Source organism: Canis lupus, chromosome 8 (assembly GCF_003254725.2).
Source record: "Canis lupus dingo isolate Sandy chromosome 8, ASM325472v2, whole genome shotgun sequence".
Taxonomy (NCBI): Eukaryota; Metazoa; Chordata; class Mammalia; order Carnivora; family Canidae; genus Canis; species Canis lupus.
Window position 1 is genome coordinate 70,258,904 of NC_064250.1, and position 18,767 is coordinate 70,277,670.

The 18,767-nt window shown below is 54.2% G+C and overlaps 1 protein-coding gene and 1 long non-coding RNA gene across 2 annotated transcripts; one reads left to right on the plus strand and one right to left on the minus strand.

Moving 5' to 3' along the window:
• Positions 1-3,020: 3,020 nt before the first annotated feature.
• On the minus strand, positions 3,021-9,001 carry HSP90AA1 (heat shock protein 90 alpha family class A member 1). The gene is made up of 11 exons (XM_025442864.3): positions 8,794-9,001; positions 8,225-8,386; positions 7,713-8,079; positions 7,213-7,346; positions 6,613-6,933; positions 6,239-6,404; positions 5,869-6,059; positions 5,607-5,754; positions 5,113-5,381; positions 4,426-4,759; positions 3,021-4,164 (listed from the first exon to the last, which is right to left on the minus strand). The coding sequence occupies exons 2-11, from the start codon at positions 8,384-8,386 to the stop codon at positions 4,055-4,057; spliced, it is 2,202 nt and encodes a 733-aa protein (XP_025298649.1). The 5' UTR covers positions 8,794-9,001; the 3' UTR covers positions 3,021-4,054.
• Positions 9,002-15,928: 6,927 nt separating this feature from the next.
• On the plus strand, positions 15,929-18,466 carry LOC112657575 (uncharacterized). Its single transcript, XR_003135116.3, has 2 exons — positions 15,929-16,508; positions 16,639-18,466. It is a non-coding gene; the product is annotated as an uncharacterized LOC112657575 (long non-coding RNA).
• Positions 18,467-18,767: the final 301 nt, after the last annotated feature.

An 18,767-nucleotide genomic window follows, 5' to 3' on the forward strand; every position in this document is an offset into this window, starting at 1 on the left:
TGGGTCCCATCCGCAGGCCGCATGTCCAGGGTCTCAAGCCTGGTCACGCTCTCTCATCCCGTCTCCTTTGTGGAGATCAGGTCAGCATTATGTCAGCAGGAAGCCCCTCCTAGAAGCTTCCCCAGACCCTGCCTCACCAGCAGAGCCCAGCCTTGCTGTGCTGGTGCCTCAGCGGGAGCCGGCAGGAGGCTCAGGCTGCAGCTTGGTTACACCCAGAAGTGTGTGGTACAGGAGAGCTCCTAGGACAGGAAGGAACGGCTCTGAGAAGAGGAGCGTCCTTGTAAAAGTGGCATCTGTGAAGCCAACTCCTTAGAAAGTGCTAGGACAGCTCCTCCAAGCATCATTTCTAATTTTCAATCCAGGTCAGAGGCGTGGGAGGCCCAGTGACTCGCTCAAGGTCACTTTTGAACACCATTAGACCACCTGCCATATATATATATACACACATATTTTTTTAGTAATGTCTACGCTCAACGTGGGGCTTGAACTCAAGTCACTTGCTTTTCTGAGCTAGCCAAGTGCCCCCCATGCTTGTTTTCATTTGCTATTTTACACACACCATTAAGATCCACTCAATTTTAAGATCCATCCGTGGATTTTAAGAGTCACGCAGTCATCACTTCATCAGGCTTCTGACTCCCCCCGTTCCCAGATCCCCCTCTTGGCCCTCTGCAGTCAATCCCCACCAGGACTTCTGGCCCTGGGCAACCTATTGCCCACCTCCTGCCTTTCCCAGAACTGTATGAAGATGCAGCTGGGGGTGCCTGGGTGGCTCAGGTGGTGAAGCGCCAGCCTTCAGCTCAGGGGGCTCCCTGCTCAGCGGGGACTCTGCTTCTCTCCTGCTACTCCCCACTGCTCGTTTTCACTCAAGTAACTAAAATTTAAAAACCGGTATCAGAGTATGGAGTTTGTTGGGTCTGTTTCTTCACCACATGCTAACACTTCTGACCAGAATCCAGAGCCAGGAGCTCGCTCTCACACTCGCATCTCAAATTCCACTCAGCAGTTTTGGTTGTCAACAGGTCCTGCAAAGACCTTTAAAAAATGCTTCTAGGGGCGCCTGGGTGGATCAGGGGTTGAGCGTCTGCCTTTGACTCAGGTCGTGATCCTGGGGTCCTGGGATCAAGTCCCACATTGGGCTCCCTGCATGGAGCCGGTTTCTCCTCCCTCTTCCTGTATCTCTGCCTCCCTCTGTGTCTCTCTCATGAATAAATAAAATCTTTTAAAAAATAAAAATAAAAAATAATGTTTCTATTGGGCAGCCCTGGTGGCTCAGTGCGTGATCCCAGGGTCCCAGGATCGAGTCCCACATCGGGGTCCCTACATGAAGCCTGCTTCTCCCTGCCTCTCATGAATAAATAAGATCTTCAAAAGAAAAAAAAAAAAAAAGGGTTGGAATCCCTGGGTGGCACAGCGGTTTAGCACTTGCCTTTGGCCCAGGGTGCGATCCTGGAGACTTGGGATCGAATCCCACGTCGGGCTCCCGGTGCATGGAGCCTGCTTCTCCCTCTGCCTATGTCTCTGCCTCTCTCTCTCTGTGACTATCAGAAAAAAAAAAAAAAAAAAAGGCGTCTATTCAGTACACTACTATTATAATTTCTTTTTAAGAGAGTGAGCTGGGGGGCAGGTGCAGAGGCAGAGGGAAAGGGGAGAACAAGTAGACTCCCCATTGAGCCTGATTCGGGCCTTGATGTCATGACTGAGGGTCATGACCTGAGCCAAAATCAAGAGGCAGCCACTTAGGCTGCACAAACCAGAGGCCCCCAGATGCTCCTAAATTACTTTGGAAAGATCTGACAACTCTTGGGACGGTGATGGAAGTTCAGGAGGTTTCTGTATGTTGAACTAAGGGCGTTGCTGGAGTCCTGCCTTCTCACCGCAGCTCTGCAGCTGCCTTGCTGGTCGCCTCCCCGCGGAGGGCCCATAGCTGGGAGCCTTCACTCCTATGGTCTGCCCTCCTCAGTGGGACCCCACCAGTTTCGGGAGGGGTGAAGCACCACAAGTTGAGGCTACCATGGCCTCGCGTCAGCTGGCTCCACTCCTCCCCTATGGTGTCTAGTGTCCATCTCTTGGCCTAGATTCCAAGCAGGCTACCTGGGTGATGGCTCCAGATGCACGGTTGGTACGTCGATCCGCTTCAGGTGCTCGGAACTCAGTGGGGAGGTCACTCGCACGGGTCCTCTGTGGATTCCCTCACGGGTCTACGGCAACCTTCAGCATTCTCACTGGACTCCGGGAACACGGAACAAACTTCCCCTTTGCCCTTCTTGGCATTCGTTTTCTGGTAAACCTCACACTTCCTCTTGGGTGGTAGCATGTCTCACTAAGAACGGTAGAAAGACTGGGCTTTGGAAGTGAACCTGGACTCAAACACGACCCCTGAAATGGAAGCAATTCCTGCGGGGCTGAGGAGGGTACCTCTGAGAGGGCTTTACTGATTAACGGATTACCACTCACCAGGCACTCAGGGCCTGCAGAGCGCCAGGGAACCAGCCTCGCCCCCCAGGACACAAGGCTCCCAAGTTCTCTCCCAGCCCGCTCCCCCAGGTTAACACGGTCATGGCTTATATGGGACCTTAGCCTCCAAGTCACCTGCTACTACCCACTTTCCAGGAACATGTTATTTTCGGATTGGCCATTGCTGCCCCTGCCCCAAGCTGGTTGGTTCTTAAAACCTGAGCTCAAGGGGCAGCCTGGGAGGCTCAGCAGTTTGGTGCCTGCTGTCAGCCCAGGGCCTGATCCTGGAGTTCCAGATCAAGTCCCATGTCAGGCTCTCTGCATAGAGCCTGCTTCTCCCTCTGTGTCTGTCTCTCATGACTAAATAAAATCTTTAAAGAAAAAAAAAAAAACAAAAACACACCTGAGCTCAAGCTCCCCCCACCTCAGCACCTGCTGCTCACAGGAGTCTCAGCCACCCCTCCACAGAGCTCACCTGAGACTCAGTAAAGAACCAGGGAGTAAGGATTTCAGGTGGGATGGCAGTAAGGAGATTTGGTAAAGAACTCAGATATTCAGGAGGCTGAGGTATTAAGGAACTATATTTAGGACATAAAGCAGGTTTTACAAATACTACAAAAAAAGCAGCTTGGACATGAAAACCCTAGGAAGAAAATAATTATCCATGAGAAACTGGAACACAGGACACAGGATGCACGTTGTGGGACGCTCCCCAGTATGCTCACCACCCCGCGGCTGTCACTGGAGCGCACACCGCAAGGTCGCTAATAAGACTTCAAGGCGTCAACGTCCGCCACCTCCCTCATCCCTAACACATGCCAACACTAAAGTTTTTACATCCTGTGGCTGCCCTGTCATCTAGAATGCCCACTTCCCCCCCCCCAAAACAAAACATTTTCACAGAACTTTTTTTAATTTGTTTGTATTTGTTACAACCTCTTAAAGCAGAATGTGACTTGAGCACTACACATTTTCACTCACAAAACTTGTGGAGTTACTTCTTGAACAGCTTTACAACACGCCTAAAGAGGCTTAAAATCTCGCTACTCTAAACAACGCTCTTCTTTGGAAAACAAGCCCTATCCATGGCTACTCCCATCCAGTTGGTTCAGTTTCACTACTAGTTTCTAGAGGCCTGGTACATGCAGTTGAGAACTACAAGGGACAGAAGATTTAAAAAGTAGATCCTAGAAGGTGAAAGTTGTTTTAACCAGTATTTCTTCTTTTACACATCAAGGTACAGCTCAGAACACCTCAGTGACAAAAAAACACTTGGTCTTACTACGGAATCCACACTTGAGACCACACGGCTAACATTAGGTTACGTACACCTTACAACATAGGTTACCTTGTCCGGTTAAAATAAGCCAGCATGGGACTAGGAAAGAAAAACTAGCTGAGCTTTAGTTCCTACACGTCACAGTATCACACTCAAACAAAAAGAAATCTTATCTTCCCCTTAAGTAGCTATATTGTCATGCCTTACAGATTCTTAAAATGTTAACAAAAATAAAGAAAAACATCCTTGAAAATATATTATCAGAGGGAATGAAGATAAAGTATTGAATACATATACAAGTAATTCTCAGGGCAGCACTTAATCGACTTCTTCCATGCGTGACGTGTCATCATCACCTTCGAGGGGCGGCATCTCCTCACTCACCGCAGCACTACTATCGTCAGCTGTGGGGTCATCTTCGTCGATACCTGTTTGGACACAAAGCCCTCTCATTGGATTTCTCGAAGCCAGCTAATTAATGAGCCTAACAGCGGGTCTATACCTAACTTCAAAGGGTGAGCAATTCCCTGGGAGTGAAAACCACTTTCATTTTTTAGCCTTTCTGATCAAAAAGCCCTGTAACATCCTTAGGAGAAAACTTTAAGAGGTCACCCAAACCGGATCTGACACCCCCCCAGAATTGTTTCAGGAGCCAAAGGTCACACACCACTGTATCATGGGAAGCTTACCGAGCCCAAGCTTGATCATCCTGTAGATCCTGTTAGCATGTGTCTGGGGATCTTCCAGACTGAAGCCGGAGGACAGGAGAGCGGTTTCATAGAGCAGGATGACCAGATCTTTCACAGACTTGTCGTTCTTGTCGGCCTCTGCCTTCTGCCGTAAGGTCTCGATGATGGAGTGGTCAGGGTTTATCTCCAGGTGTTTCTTTGCTGCCATGTAACCCATGGTGGAGTTGTCTCTTAAGGCTTGGGCCTTCATGATTCTCTCCATATTTGCCGTCCAGCCATATGTGCTTGTGACAATGCAGCACGGGGAGGTCACCAATCGGTTTGACACGACCACCTGTAACCAAAGCATGAGGTGAGAAATGGACCTGGGAAGATTCTGCTGCCCTAACTTCTCATTTTTCAGTACCTCTATCCGCTTTATTAAAATGAAACCTAAGGACTCCAAGTACTGTATTCACGAATCAAGAACCACCACCTACAAACTTAAGAACTTTCTTCCTCCACATCCTAACTCTTCCCAGACCTTAACAAAACTGTAGAGTTTTCTCAAAGTAGAAAAACCTGATTTTCTATTTGTATAGAAATTAAGAAAAACCTATGGAGAAGCTTGGGAAACCCCCACGGGCACTCCACAGAACAGCCCACCAGCAGGAGACCCAGGCACACTGAAGCACTGTTCTCACACACCTTTTCTACTTTTTTCTCCAAGATGTCCTTCATGATCTTGCACAGATTTTCAAACTTTGTTTTTTTCTCCTCCTGTTTCTTCTTCTCTTCTTCGTCTTCTGGAAGTTCCAAACCCTCTTTGGTGACTGACACCAATGTCTTCCCCTCAAATTCCTTAAGCTGTTGGACACAGTACTCATCGATGGGTTCGATCATATAGATCACTTCCAGGCCATGCTTCCGAAGACGCTCCACAAAGGCAGAGTTTGCTACCTGGTCCTTGGTCTCACCTGAGGTGTAGGTAGAAAGTTACAGAACTTTAATAGGAAGTAGTTTCATTTCCTTTAGACTTGTACTTGGTCTAGCCAGACCTAACCACACAAGGGAGCCCAGCCCACATGGTCCTGCCTAGGCTAGTCCCTACAGGCTGACGTGTAAAAGCACGTGTGTAGAGAGTACACACTCTTACCTCCTAGGAAGTTGGAAGAACAAGCTGATTGTACACCTGTTCTTACCTGTGATGTAATAGATGTGTTTCTGGTTTTCCTTCATTCTAGTGCAATAATCCTTGAGAGAAACCATCTCATCACCAGAAGCCGACGTGTAGTATCGTAACAGCTCTGACAGCTTCTTCCGATTTTGAGAATCTTCATGTATTCCCAGCTAGAAGAGAACATTAACTTTGAATTTTCTCTGCATTGAAAAAAAAAAAATCGCTTAAAATTTGACAAAACACAAGGACAACCACTCCTAAGGATCAAATGTGTTTACACATACCTTGATGTTTTTCGAGAACTGCTCGTAAAACTTTTTGTAGTTCTCTTTGTCTTCAGCCAGTTCGGTGAAAAGTTCCAAGCACTTTTTGACCAAATTTTTTCTGATAACTTTCAAAATTTTGCTTTGCTGCAACATCTCACGGGAAATATTTAGAGGAAGATCTTCAGAGTCCACCACACCTCTAATGAAATCTGAAAAAAAAACACAAAATCATCCTAAAAATGAAACCTACAAATACATAAATGCAAAAACAAACAAAAAAAAAAACAAAAAAACCCAAAGACGATCCCGTGCCCCAAATGCTTGAAACTCAAGTCCAGAAAAGATTCACCACGGGGCGGGACAGAGCCTCCCATCTAGCCACACTTACTCAGATACTCAGGGATCAGCTCTTCGCAGTTATCCATAATGAAAACTCTGCGAACGTACAGCTTAATATTGTTCTTTTTCTTTCTGTTCTCGAATAGGTCAAAGGGAGCACGTCTTGGCACAAAGAGAAGGGCTCTGAACTCCAGCTGTCCTTCAACTGAAAAATGCTGTAAAAATATACACGGGAGGTCATCATCAAGGGACACTGCAACCAACCGCCCCTTGACGGCTACCTTGCCTGACCCCCCACAGGCTCTGTCCCAGAACTTCCAGCACTTTCAGGAACTGGAATGACCAAGCCCTTGGCAGCACCCGCACCCCAACCACCTCAGGCAACCTGGAGGGTAGACTAGGTCTAAAGCACTGGGTGCTCACCTTCACTGCCAAGTGATCTTCCCAGTCATTGGTCAAGCTCTTGTAAAATTCCCCATATTCTTCGTTGGTGATGTCGTCAGGGTTCCTGGTCCAAATAGGCTTGGTTTTGTTCAGCTCTTCCTGGTCAATGTACTTCTCCTTGATCTTCTTCTTTTTCTTCTTGTCTCCATCCTTCTTTTCCTCCTCCTCCTCATCCGAACCAACATCTTCTATTTCAGGTTTGTCATCAGACTCTTTCTCTTTCTTTTCTTTTTCTTCCTCTTTCTCCTCCTTTTCTTCAGCCTCATCGTCACTGACTTCTTTATCACGTTCCTTCTCCACCTTCAAAAGAAAACGCAAAAATTGCATCACCTCTGCATCCTGGAGCTGAAGAACACGCTCTGAATGCAGCGTGGGCACTTACACCAAAGCCCAAAATACCGAAGTAACAAGTATTTAGCAGCCAACATTTAATGTCTCTAAACCACCGTGTGTACGTTGACAGAATATTTCTCACTAATCAAGTCAATGCCAAGTTTGAATCTTTCATCCACAGGTCTAATAAGTAATAATTTCAATTCACTAGTTTCAGACTCTACTACACCCCATGTGGACACTCACAAAGAGAGTAATGGGGTAGCCAATGAACTGAGAATGTTTCTTCACAATCTCCTTTATCCTCCTCTCCTCCAGATACTCAGTCTGGTCTTCCTTCAGATGCAGGATAACCTTTGTTCCACGACCCATAGGTTCACCTGTAAAGGGGTAAACGGACTCAATTTCAATCTGAGTGAGCAAATTCAACGTATCTGGGATTAAAAAAAAAAAAAAAAAACTACAAACTCCACAATCCCGCTCTCCACACACCACATGCAACAATTTCAGAGCAACTTTACCACGCGGGGTTTAGTTATACCGATGTAGATACCAGAGCAGTTCACCTCCTGACCCGACTGCAGAAACCAGAGGCTCCTTGCTACAGTCACGTGCTACGTGCCACCACCCAGCTCACTCCAGGACAGGACGGAGCAAACACGTTTTTGCCAATCCCACAGCATCTCCAGCCCCCCTCCTCCCCGCCCCCACCACCGAGTGACCCGGGAAGCCGTTCCGAAGCGCACCTGTATCCGTCCTAACCGTGAACGACCCTCCAGCCGAAGACTCCCAGGCATACTGCTCGTCGTCGTTATGCTTGGTGATCACCGTCACTTTCTCAGCCACCAGGTAGGCAGAATAAAACCCGACGCCAAACTGGCCAATCATGGAAATATCTGCGCCAGCCTGCAAGGCCTCCATGAACGCCTTGGTCCCCGACTTGGCGATGGTACCCAGGTTATTGATCAGGTCGGCCTTCGTCATGCCAATGCCGGTGTCCACGATGGTCAGGGTTCGATCTTGCTTGTTCGGAATGAGGTTAATGTGCAGCTCCTTCCCAGAATCTAGCTTACTGGGATCGGTCAAGCTCTCGTATCTGATTTTGTCCAAAGCCTATTAAGCAAGCGGCGAGCGGTTGAGTCGGGCGCTCCCGGAGGGGGAGGGGGGGAGGGGGGAGGGGAGGAAGGGAGGGGAGGAAGGGAGGAGAGGAGGGCTCCGCCGCAGGCCGCGACCCCCGCTCCCAGGCAGCCCCACTTACGTCGGACGAGTTGGAAATCAGCTCCCGGAGGAAGATCTCCTTGTTCGAGTAGAACGTGTTGATGATGAGGGACATCAACTGGGCGATCTCCGCCTGGAAGGCGAACGTCTCCACCTCCTCCTCCTCCATCGGCTGATCCTGGGTCTGGGTTTCCTCCGGCATCTACAAGGGCCGCGGGGCCGGTTAGGCGCCCCCGTCCCCGTGCCCCCGCCCCCGCCGGGCCCGAGCCGGGGGCCGCCGACAAAGGATGACCTCATTTCCAGCTGCGACAACGAGGGCCGTGCGCACGCCGCCGCCGGGCGCCGCAGGCCCGCGGGGACCCCCCGCCCAGCGCCCCCCCCCCGCCCCCGGCGCCCCCGGAGCTGCGGCCCGGCCGCCCGGGGTCCCGTCCGCGGGGGTCGGGGTCGGGGCCGCAGTAGGCCCGAGGCCTCCCCCGCCGAGCGCTCGGCCGCGCCGCGCCGCCCCGCGGGGCCCGGAGGCTCCAGGAGGCCCACCCCGCGCCGCGGCCCCCGACCCCGCGGGGCCCGACCCCCGGCGCCCTCCGGGGACCCCCCGGACCGCCCCCTCACCTCGGCTACAGGACCGCACGGGCTCCGCGACGACGCAGCACCAGGACGCAGAAGCAACTGGCGCGCCGCCCCCGCGCTTCCCTTATATAGACGCGGGCCCGCCCGGCGCGCGGAGCCTTTTCCAGAAGCCTCCCGAACCTTCCGGAAGAACCCTCCCCAACCGCCGCCGCGGCCGCGCGCCTGCGCCTGCGCCCTGGCCGCGGCCCCGCCCCTCTCCCGGCCGCGCGCGGGCTCGCCCCGAGCGCCCCACCCCCGACGCCGCCCCGCGCGTCCCCGCGCCGGCCTCAGTGCGCAGGCGCAGCCCGGAACTCTCGCGAAGGTCTCGCGCCTTCCGGGGCCGCCGTCTGCAGCGCGGCTCGCGCCGGGGCCCTGCCCCCACCCCGGCCCTGCGCCGCCAGCGAGGCGCGCGGGCGCTCTGGAGCCTCCCAGGCCCGCCCTCGCTGCTTCCGCCGCGGGAGCGCGGTGCTCCCAGACCGTGTCCCCCACTAGTGTGCACGCTTCGGGGCCCCGCGCGCACGGCCGCCCCAGCACAGTCGGGGGCTGCCCCGGGGAGGGGCAGCGCTGGGAGGGCGGATCCAGGGGCACAGTCGGGGGCTGCACCCGGGGCAGGTGCGGGGCTGGGAGGGCGGATCCAGGGGCAGAGTCGGGGTCTGCCCCGGGGCAGGTGCGGGGCTGGGAGAGCGGATCCAGGGGTCACCGTCGGGGTTTGCACCCGGGGCCCCGGGGCAGGGGCAGCGCTGGGAGGGCAGATCCAGGGGCTCGAGGAGCCGAGCGGGGTCGCCTGGCATCTGAACGCCCGGGCGGCGATCAGAGAGGCTCGGCGCTGCGACTGGGGGCTCAGGTGTAGGGCGCTCCATCTCTCTGGCCGGGGCAGCGATTCTGGGTTCAGGGCCCTGGAAGTGGGGCAACAGGTGCCTACAAGAGCCTCGTGATGCGGAGGCTCCGGCTCGCGGCCTGCTTCAGGGGTGCGGAGACGCCAGCCCCTGGCCGCGTGTGGGGCGGGGGCCGGACTGTGCGCAATCCCTGGTTTCTGCCTTGGCCTGGAGGGAGCCCCGGACCGTGGGGGGATGTTTGGACCAGGGGAGCCCCAGGGACCTCCAGGGGGCCGTCCTGAAGGCCGGACAAGGGGCATCCCTGCCTCCCTCCTTGGCCGCGGAATCTCCAGACCTGCAGGCCGCTGCTTGGATTTGGGGGCTGGTCCTTCTCTTAGGGCGCACCGTGGGCAAGGGAAAGTTCTGAAGTGGCCACACAGACCCCCAAGTTCTCCGAAGCTGCGCTCCATCCTTTGGGGATTTCTCCCTGCTGTGCGCCTGTGTTTAGGAGAGTGCAGTGATTCATCACACGTGTAGCCGCACCCAGCGCTCATCTCAAGCGGCCTCCTCAATACCTATCGCCCTACCTGCCTTTGGGTTGCCCTAAAACCCTGTCCTTCACACTAGCCTGGAGTTCCAGGATCACTGAACTACTGCGTGCTCACACAGCACACCTGCCGCGATTTTGTAAAGTCCATCTTCTTTACTGCCCATTTTACATAATTTGGGGTCTCCATGTGAAGCATCTAGCTCACCTTTTGGGGGATTAACTCTCCAAAAGCCAGTTTCTAAAGAACAATGGCAGACGAGAGACCTGAGAATCTCGGAGGAGAGGGGCCCTTAGACACCACATGGCTTCATGTTTGAGGACCCCACTCCCACCCGCGGCCTGGAGCTCCGCGTGTTCCCACAAACCTCGCCCTGCCTTGGGCTCCTTTGTCGCTAGCTCCTCCCACCATTGATCCTCCTCCAGCTCCTCCCAACACTCCAGCCTCCACTACCCCCCCTCCCCCGAACAATCTGGAAGCTCCTTACGTTGTAAACAAACCTGTCTGAACCCTCCTTCACCCCTCCTCTCCGGGGAAACCCAGCATTTCCAGGAACAGGGTTTTCAAACTGGGGCTTAGGGACCCATTAGGACTGTGAAATCAACGCAGGGCTTCTTAACGAGCATTCACATCGGAAAAATAGGACGGAAACTTCCAGCCACGTGGGCAGGGGAGGCGGGCGTTGTGCGTTTGCTGAGGCACCTGGTAGCTGCGTTTCTGCCCCCAGCTGCACCTGGCAGCCCTCGCCGGCCGGGTTTTCCCTGCAACCTGGGCTGGAGGCGGGGTGGGGAGGAGGGAGAGCGTGGGGCGTGCGGGGTCCTGCACCTGCACCCCGCGCCCGCCAGCCGCACCCCTGCCCCGCGGACCCGGGCGCCTGCCCGCCTCTTCCTTTCCACCCCACTTTTGTCCTGACCCTGGAAGTTTAGGATTTCTTGTAGGTGGGCCATTCAGAGCCCCAGCTGTGAACCTCTCCGCTTCCAGAGCCTTCCCCAGCCTGCGCTCCACAAACTTGCCCCAGGGCCGCTCCGGAAAGCACCCTTCCCCAGCTGGCCCAATTCTAACAGCCCCTCCCGCCGCGGCCTCCGGGCTTCCCGCGCTCTCCCGCCCGCCGTAGTTGCTAACTACAAGAACCTTCTCGACCTGCCCCCCGCAACCCCCCCTGACCGGTGACTACATTCCAGGGTAAGCACCGCGCCTTCCCTGAGGTCTGTGCCTCGCCCCCCCCCCCCCACCCGCTGCGGTCCTCCTGCCTGCCAGCGGCTGCTCCTCCTCGGCCTCCGTCCCTGCACACTTGCCCCCTTTTGAGCCTTTCTCTGGAGCTCCTGGGATGATGTCTTGGTGCAGATGGTGCACAGAAGAGCCTAGTGCCACACCTGGACACTGAGCTCGCTGCCCCACTTACCTGCTCTTCTTCCAGGACTGGCTATCAGGTGATGACACCACCACCTTCTAGAACCCCCAAGCATCCCCACGGGGGATCTGGCAGGAGCCTTGCCATTTCGGCCTCCTAAATACCTCTTGAAGCCATCTGCTTCTTTTCCCCCTTCATGCTCCACTTCCTTCCCCCACAGCCGCTGCCACCACCACCAGCAGCTCACCTACACCTCCATAGCCCCCTGACTGCGCCCGTCTCTGCCCTGTAGCCAGGGTGGGCTTCGAGAACACAGATCCCATCCTGGCAATGCTCTCTTCCACAACCTCCCCAAACCCTCGCGGACACCCAGCATTCCCAGAAGAAAGATCACCGCCTTACCCAGGCTTACGGCCCCTGCAGGACACCCCACCCTCCTATTTGTCTCTGCTCCCTCTGTGCTCTCTGTCATCTTTTTATTTTTTACTTATTTATTGTAAAAAATCATTTATTCACAAGAGACACAGGCAGAGGGAGAAGCAGGCTCCATGCGGGGAGCCTGATGTGGTACTTGATCCCAGGACCCTGAGATCAGGCCCTGAGCTGAAGGCAGATGCTCACCCGCTGAGCCGCCCAGGTGCCCCACCCTGTCATCTTTTTAAACTTCACTCTGCGAACTAGCCCCTCAAGGCTGTGCACATGCTGTTCCTTTGGCCTGGACACAATTCCCTTTCTTTTTCTTTTAATTAATACCCCAGTGGACGTTCAGCCCTCTAGGGTCCCTTCCCACCTCGACTGGCCTCCTACCAGGGCCAATCTCCTTGTATAAATAGGTTCAGGGGTACCTGGGGGCTCAGTGGTTGAGCCTCTGCCTTCGAATCAGGGCGTGATCCCGGGGTCCTGGGATCGAGTCCCCCAATGGGCCCTGCATGAAACCTGCTTCTCCCTCTGCCTGTGTCTCTGCCTTTCTCTCTGAGTCTCTCATGAATAAATAATAAATAAAAAATATTTAAAAATAATAATAAATAGGTTTATACAAGACTGTGGGGCCCCTCCCCCCAGCATGGTATATGCTCACCCACTTCAAGGAGCCCTCCAAGCCTTGCCCTTCTGTGCCCTTCACCTCCTTTCTTATCAATCTCCTCCTGCTCCCTCCACTGTGTTTCTCTTACATGCCCAAGTCCTGCAGATTAGCTCCTAAATATTTGTTGAGCTGGTCCCAAAGCAATCACCTTCAGTGTCTCTCCATTAAGCTGGGACACAAGACACAGACTGGATCCAGATCTCAGGTCTGCTACTGCCTACGCATGTGGCCTGGGCAGGTCACTTACTGTGTGTCTGCATTTGTAGCAGGGGCAGGAAAAGATTGCTTTTCTTGTATGGTTATGGGGCTTAAATGAACCAAGTCTGTTTTTGGAAATGACCCAGGACAGGACCTGGCACATAGAAACTGCATGTTTATGAAAGTAAAATAAGTTTCTATTTCCCTTTTGATTTCCTCTTTGACCTGTGGATTATTTATGAATGTGTTAGTTTCCAAATATCTGGAGGTTTTCCAGAAATCTTTTAGTTACTGATTTCTTTCTTTTTTTTATTTTTTTTAATTTTTATTTATTTATGATAGTCACACAGAGAGAGAGGCAGAGACATAGGCAGAGGGGGAAGCAGGCTCCATGCACCAGGAGCCCGAAGTGGGATTCGATCCCAGGTCTCCAGGATCGCGCCCTGAGCCAAAGGCAGGCGCAAAACCGCTGTGCCACCCAGGGATCCCTCTTTCTTTTTTTTGAATTTTATTTATTTGAGAGAGAATGTGAGCATAAGTGGAGCAGGAAGAGGAGCAGAGGGAGAAGCAGACTCCCCATGAGCAGGGAGCATGATATGGGGCTCAATCCCAGGACCTGGAGATCATGACCTGAGCTGAAGTCAGATGCTTAACCAACTGAGCCACCCAGGTGCCTGTTGCTACTGATTTATTTCTTTTTAGATTTCATTTATTTACTCATGAGAGAGGCAGAGACACAGGCAGAGAGAGAAGCAGGCTCCATGCAGGGAGCCCAATGTGGGACTCCAGGGACCCCAGGATCATGCCCTGAGCTGAAGACAGAGCTCAACGACTGAGCCACCCAGGCGTCCCTGCTACTGATTTCTAATATTTCATTTCATTGTGGTCCAATAACATATTCTGCACGATTTGAATCCTTTCAAATTTATTGAAACTTGTTTTATGGCCCAAATTATGCTATATATACTGGTAAATATTTTGTATAGAAAATTATTATGGTGAAGAAAGGATGCCAGTCATTGGCGTAATTTTAGAAAATGCAAGCTAACCATTAGTGGGAAAACAGATTTGTGGCGGGGGGACGTGGTGGGGGGCAGGAGCTGGGGAGGAGGACAGCGGGGCAACGAGGAAGCTCCGGCTGATGAATCTGCTCACCGTCTTGTTTGCAGTCACAGTTTCACAGGTGTATGCGTATGTCAACACCTATCAAATTGTACTTTAAACATGTGCAGTTTGTTGCATGTCAATTATACCTCATAAAGCTGTTTTCTAAGAATTAGTGTTTAGCAAAGAGCTAGGAGAAATGTTCAGAATCGAGTTATAATCATATAGGAAAATTCAGTGGTTCATATTTTGGAAAGAGACACAGCTAACCTGGAAGAGGATGGTGTTGGTTAAAGCACAGGTCTGCAGCTGGACCGGGAGCCTGTCCCTGCCACTGAGTGGCTGTGTGACTTCGAGCAAACTGCTCAACCTCTCTGTGCTTTGGTCCTCTCATCTCTACAACAGTGATGATCACAGTAAGCTGATCCCGGGAAGCCCGCAGCACCTGGCAGGCGGTGAGTGCTCAGAGGATGGATGTACTGTTCTCTTAATGGAAAACAGGGAGATAGGGTGACCCGCGCTGACAGTCACCAGGTCACCATGATGCGGTCCTGCACTTGTGCCCAACTGCTGGGTTCAGGCTCACATTTGAGCGGGAAGGGGAAGGCTGAGGGCAGGGTCCCGAAGGAAGTGAAGGAAGGGATAGACTGAGTGAGGGGAGGTGGGGTGACGTGGCCAGCATTGTGGCGGAGTGGGGTGACTTGGTCACTTAGCAGTTGGCCCTGAAATGGATTTCCACACAGCAAACCATTTCCCACTGACTGAGTAAAACACTGGGGGCACTTTGGTACCAAAACTGTTCCTCTCCTGGCAAGTTTTAACCCATTCCTGGAGGCCCAGACAGGTTCGTGACTTCCCTGTCAACTTGCACACGCTGTCACCAGAAGGAGGCACCACAAACACTCCCTTACCATCCTTTTGTCAGCAGAGCCTGGCCGTGTTGACAGGAGAATCGGTGTTGTTCAGTGAGCGCCATCCAGTTAATGCCTGTTGACTGAAAGCCCATGTCCAGGCCCTGGGGTGCGGTGGGTGCAAAATTAGGTCACCGCATGCTGTGTGGTGGAGACAAGACGTGAAGCGGACGCTGCACAGACACATGGATTTGTAAACTGATGAGTGCTGGCAGGGCTCTGAGAATGGAGGAGAGCTGTCTTAGCTGCTGGTGGGGGAGGTGGGCAAGGGCATTTGGACCAGGAACTGTGTCTGCAAAAGTGAAATCTAGAAGGAATACGCGGAGTCGTAGGGGGTGACGGAGAGAAGGCCAAGCAGGAAAGGAAAAGGAGGCCAGAAAAGCGATGGGAGGGATGGGGGACACCGCCTGCAAGGGGCGGGGTGGCCACTGGAGCAGAAGCAGGAGGTGGGTGCCACATCCTGCCATGTCCTGCATCAGGGGACTAGAAATGTGGCCCGAGTGTCATAGGAGCATTGGAGGCTGTCCCCAGAGCCCCCATTCAGACGCTGTCCCACTCTGACTATGGTGTGCATGGAGGCCAGGCCCAGGGAGAGCCGAGTAGGCTTGCACCCCCAGAGAGAAGGGGCCACCTCGCAAGAGACCAAGGAGAGCGAGCTGACAGTCCGGGTGAGGGGAAGGATCCCATGGGATCCTGGGGGGGACCCTGTGGGGGGCTGGAGGGAGAGGACACTGCAGTCACCTTGGGGACTGCGGGGCCCTGGCCATCGCAGCAGGTGACCTGTTCAGTGTCGCCCTGTTGGGCTGAGCTGTCTGCGGGGCATCCAAGTGGATGGGCACCCAGCGATGGGACCCTGGGGGGCGAGTAGAAAGGAGCGGGAAGGGTCGATGGGAAGGAGGGAGCTGGGTCTGCTGGGCAGGCACAGGGCTGCCCCAGGACCCAGGCCCAGTCTAGGGACGAGCTGAGAAGCTGGAGGACAGGGGTGCAGTGTGACCCCCTCCCTGTCCCTCCTAGGCTCCCCATCTCTCGCAGAAGCCCCGGGCTGCCTCTCCTGGCCTGAGGGGGGGCGGGGGGGCGCGCAGGCGCTCACAGCAGGAGGTCTCAGGTAGCACCTTTCTTTCCAGTGGGGGAGGGGCGGGCTATAAACATGCAAATGACACGTGGGACACTCCAGACTGGTTCTTCAGGCCCCAAAGAACAGCAGCCCTGGGCGTGGGCTCCAGCTTCTTCCTGGAAGCCCCGTCACTTTCCCTTGATTCACCTTCAAACCTTGTGAGTCATCTTTGACTCATCCCTCGGCCCCCACATTCTGAATGCTGCAAAGCCTGGTGGATTTTTCCTTTAAAATGCCCTTCCTCTCCTTGCTCAGGGTCCCACCCTGCCCAGCCCCTCAGCCCCCCGCCCCGGCCACCTTCAGCTGGTTCTTGCCGGCTTTACCTGCCTTGCGGTCCTGTTCTCGTCTGCCCGCCTCCCACTGCAGGAATGCCCAGGGCCCCGGGGATTCAAGACCTGGGACCCCGCGCCCAGCTCAGGTCCCTCCTGAGACCCGCGTCCCCCCATCTCCGCAGCTGTCCTCGGGGCTCTCCCGCCTGGAACGCTGGCTGCCGACTCCCCCCCCCCCCCCGCCCCCTCCCTCACGCCCCCTCCCAGACTGTCTGCACGGGGAGGCGCCGCTGTCAGCCCTGACCAGGTGGCCGGGAGGTGAAGGTACGAAGCGAAGCAGATGCAGGGGGAGGGAGAACAGGAAAGGGTGACAGCAGCGGGGGGGGCGGGGGGGCGACTACGCTGCTGCATTGAGCTCTGGTTCTGCTCCAGCCTCCCTCCTCCATTCCCTCAGCCTCCACAGGCGGCGGGAATGATGCTCTTCAATGAAACGATCACCCTCAGACGGAACATCTTCACGGCGGAACAAAGACGATTGCCGCAACGCAGGGACTTCGTGGCCTGGCCCTGGTCATCCTTCCCAGACCCTTCTCTGTCCGCATTCAGTTGTTCCCCGAACGTGCCTGGAACCTCAGAGCAGTTCCTCCCGCAGGACCCTTCTCCAGGTGACAGGTGTCCGCCAAGCTCAGCCGAGAAATCCCCTCCCTCAGGCCAAATTCACTCTACGAGCCTCCTCCCCTTCCCGTGGGGCTGAATTAAAGTTAAACTTTGTGTTTTTCACCTCCTCACTGCTCCCTCCCCCTGCCACCTCTCACCCCCCCTTGGCTCACGACAGGCAGGCGGCCCTCTGGGTAGGGCACGGCTGCGAGTACGTGTGTGAAGGCCCCAGGTTAGAGCCCTAGGGTCCAAAGGCAGTGCCTGACCTTCGGCGCCACCTACTGGCCCGCTGATGGGTTGCTTGAGGTCTCTAATAGGAACCCGCGTTGACGTTCAGGGATTTCATGTTTATTTCTCATGAACCGGAGAATTAGGAAAGAGAGAATTATGTGAGATCCAGTCTAGAGGGCCATCATTAATGTGTCACCCTGAAAAGCTCATGGCAGAGCTTCCAGCCTTTCAGTGACCAGGGAGGAAACTGTCTGGAAGAAAACAAGAGGCAATTTTTTGAAATTAAAAAAAAATGTATTTCACTGTTAAGACCTCACACACGAAGAAAGGCAGGAAGGTTAAAAAAAATGGAAATTCGGATCATCTGGGTGCCAGCATGGAGCGTTAGTGTGTCTAGCCTTCCCTGCTCCTCTCCTCGCCCTCCCTAGGATCTCCCTTGGGCGATCAGGTGGAGTGGCCCCATCCTCCCTGCCCCCTTCTTGGGCTCAGCTGTCACAAGGGCAAAGCCCTTCCGTCTGACACCCGCCTGGATGCAGCCTCTTGTTCAGCCGGTGGGATAATGCCCAGCCGGCCCTGACAGGTCCAGACGGGCTGCTGATCCTGACACCCCAGGTAGGGTGGGGTTGGGTCCAACACTGAAATTGGGGGTGGGGAGTGAGCAGGTGTGCGGTCCCTGGCAACAGCTCCTTTCTGTCTGCACCGAGGCCGGGGTCATCTGCGCGTCAGGATTCTGTCCATGTGGCCAGCTGACCAGGCCGTGAGCACCTTGGTCTGGCCACCTTGCCACAAAGGGGGTTGTCGTTTCCAGGTCCTGACCTGGCTTACCAGGCCCTCCAAAAGCTGGTCCTGCTGCTTGTCCCCTCACCTTCAAACTGCAGTGAAGTGTCCTCCCTGCCCCCAGCATCCTGCTCCTTCACACCTTGGCCCATCCCTTTCACCTGCCTGCAAAAAGCCCCCTCCTGGGCAGCCCGGGTGGCTCAGAGGTTTGGCGCCGCCTTTGGCCCGGGGCATGATCCTGGAGACCCGGGATCGAGTCCCACGTCGGGCTCCCAGTGCATGGAGCCTGCTTCTCTCTCTGCCTGTGTCTCTGCCTCTCTCTCTCTCTGTGACTATCATAAAAAATAAATAAATAAATAAATAAATAAATAAATAAATAATAAAATCTTAAAAAAAGAAAAAAGCCCACTCCTCCTTTAGGAGCCCCCAAGGGGGGGGGCACCTGGGTGGCTCAGTTGGTTGAGCATCTGCCTTTGGCTCAAGTCATGATCCTATTGAGCCTCACATCGAGCTCCCTGCTCAGTGGGGAGTCTGCTTCTCCCTCTCCCTCTGCCACTCGCCCTACTTGTGCTCTCTGTCAAATAAATTAATAAAAACTTTAAAAGAGCCCCCAGGGAGAGGCGGTGTCTGCTTCTTTGTCTTCTGTTCTACCTCTACTGATTTTGGGGCAAGTATCTTCCTCTTGAAGCCTGTTTCCTCATCTAGAAAAATGGGGGTAGGGATGGGACAGCTGGTCCAGGTTCCACCTGTCTTAGCATGGTTCTAAGGTCTTTCACAGAGGACAGATCAACTAGGGTCCAAGTGCATTATTAAATAGATCTGAACACCCAATGGGTTACCGGAAACTGGCACACACTGCAGACCCTCGTACCTTCTCCAAGGTCAGGGCAGACAAGCGTGTAAATGTTTTACTTAATT

Bases quoted from the DNA above. Each gene is read 5' to 3' on its own strand.
- HSP90AA1 (XM_025442864.3), bottom strand. From the start codon at position 8,386: ATGCCGGAGGAAACCCAGACCCAGGATCAGCCGATGGAGGAGGAGGAG. The intron at 8,080-8,224 runs GTAAGTGGGGCT...CTTGCTTAATAG, and splicing joins TGATTTCCAACTCGTCCGAC to GCTTTGGACAAAATCAGATA. The intron at 5,382-5,606 runs GTAAGAACAGGT...CCTACACCTCAG, and splicing joins ACACATCTATTACATCACAG to GTGAGACCAAGGACCAGGTA.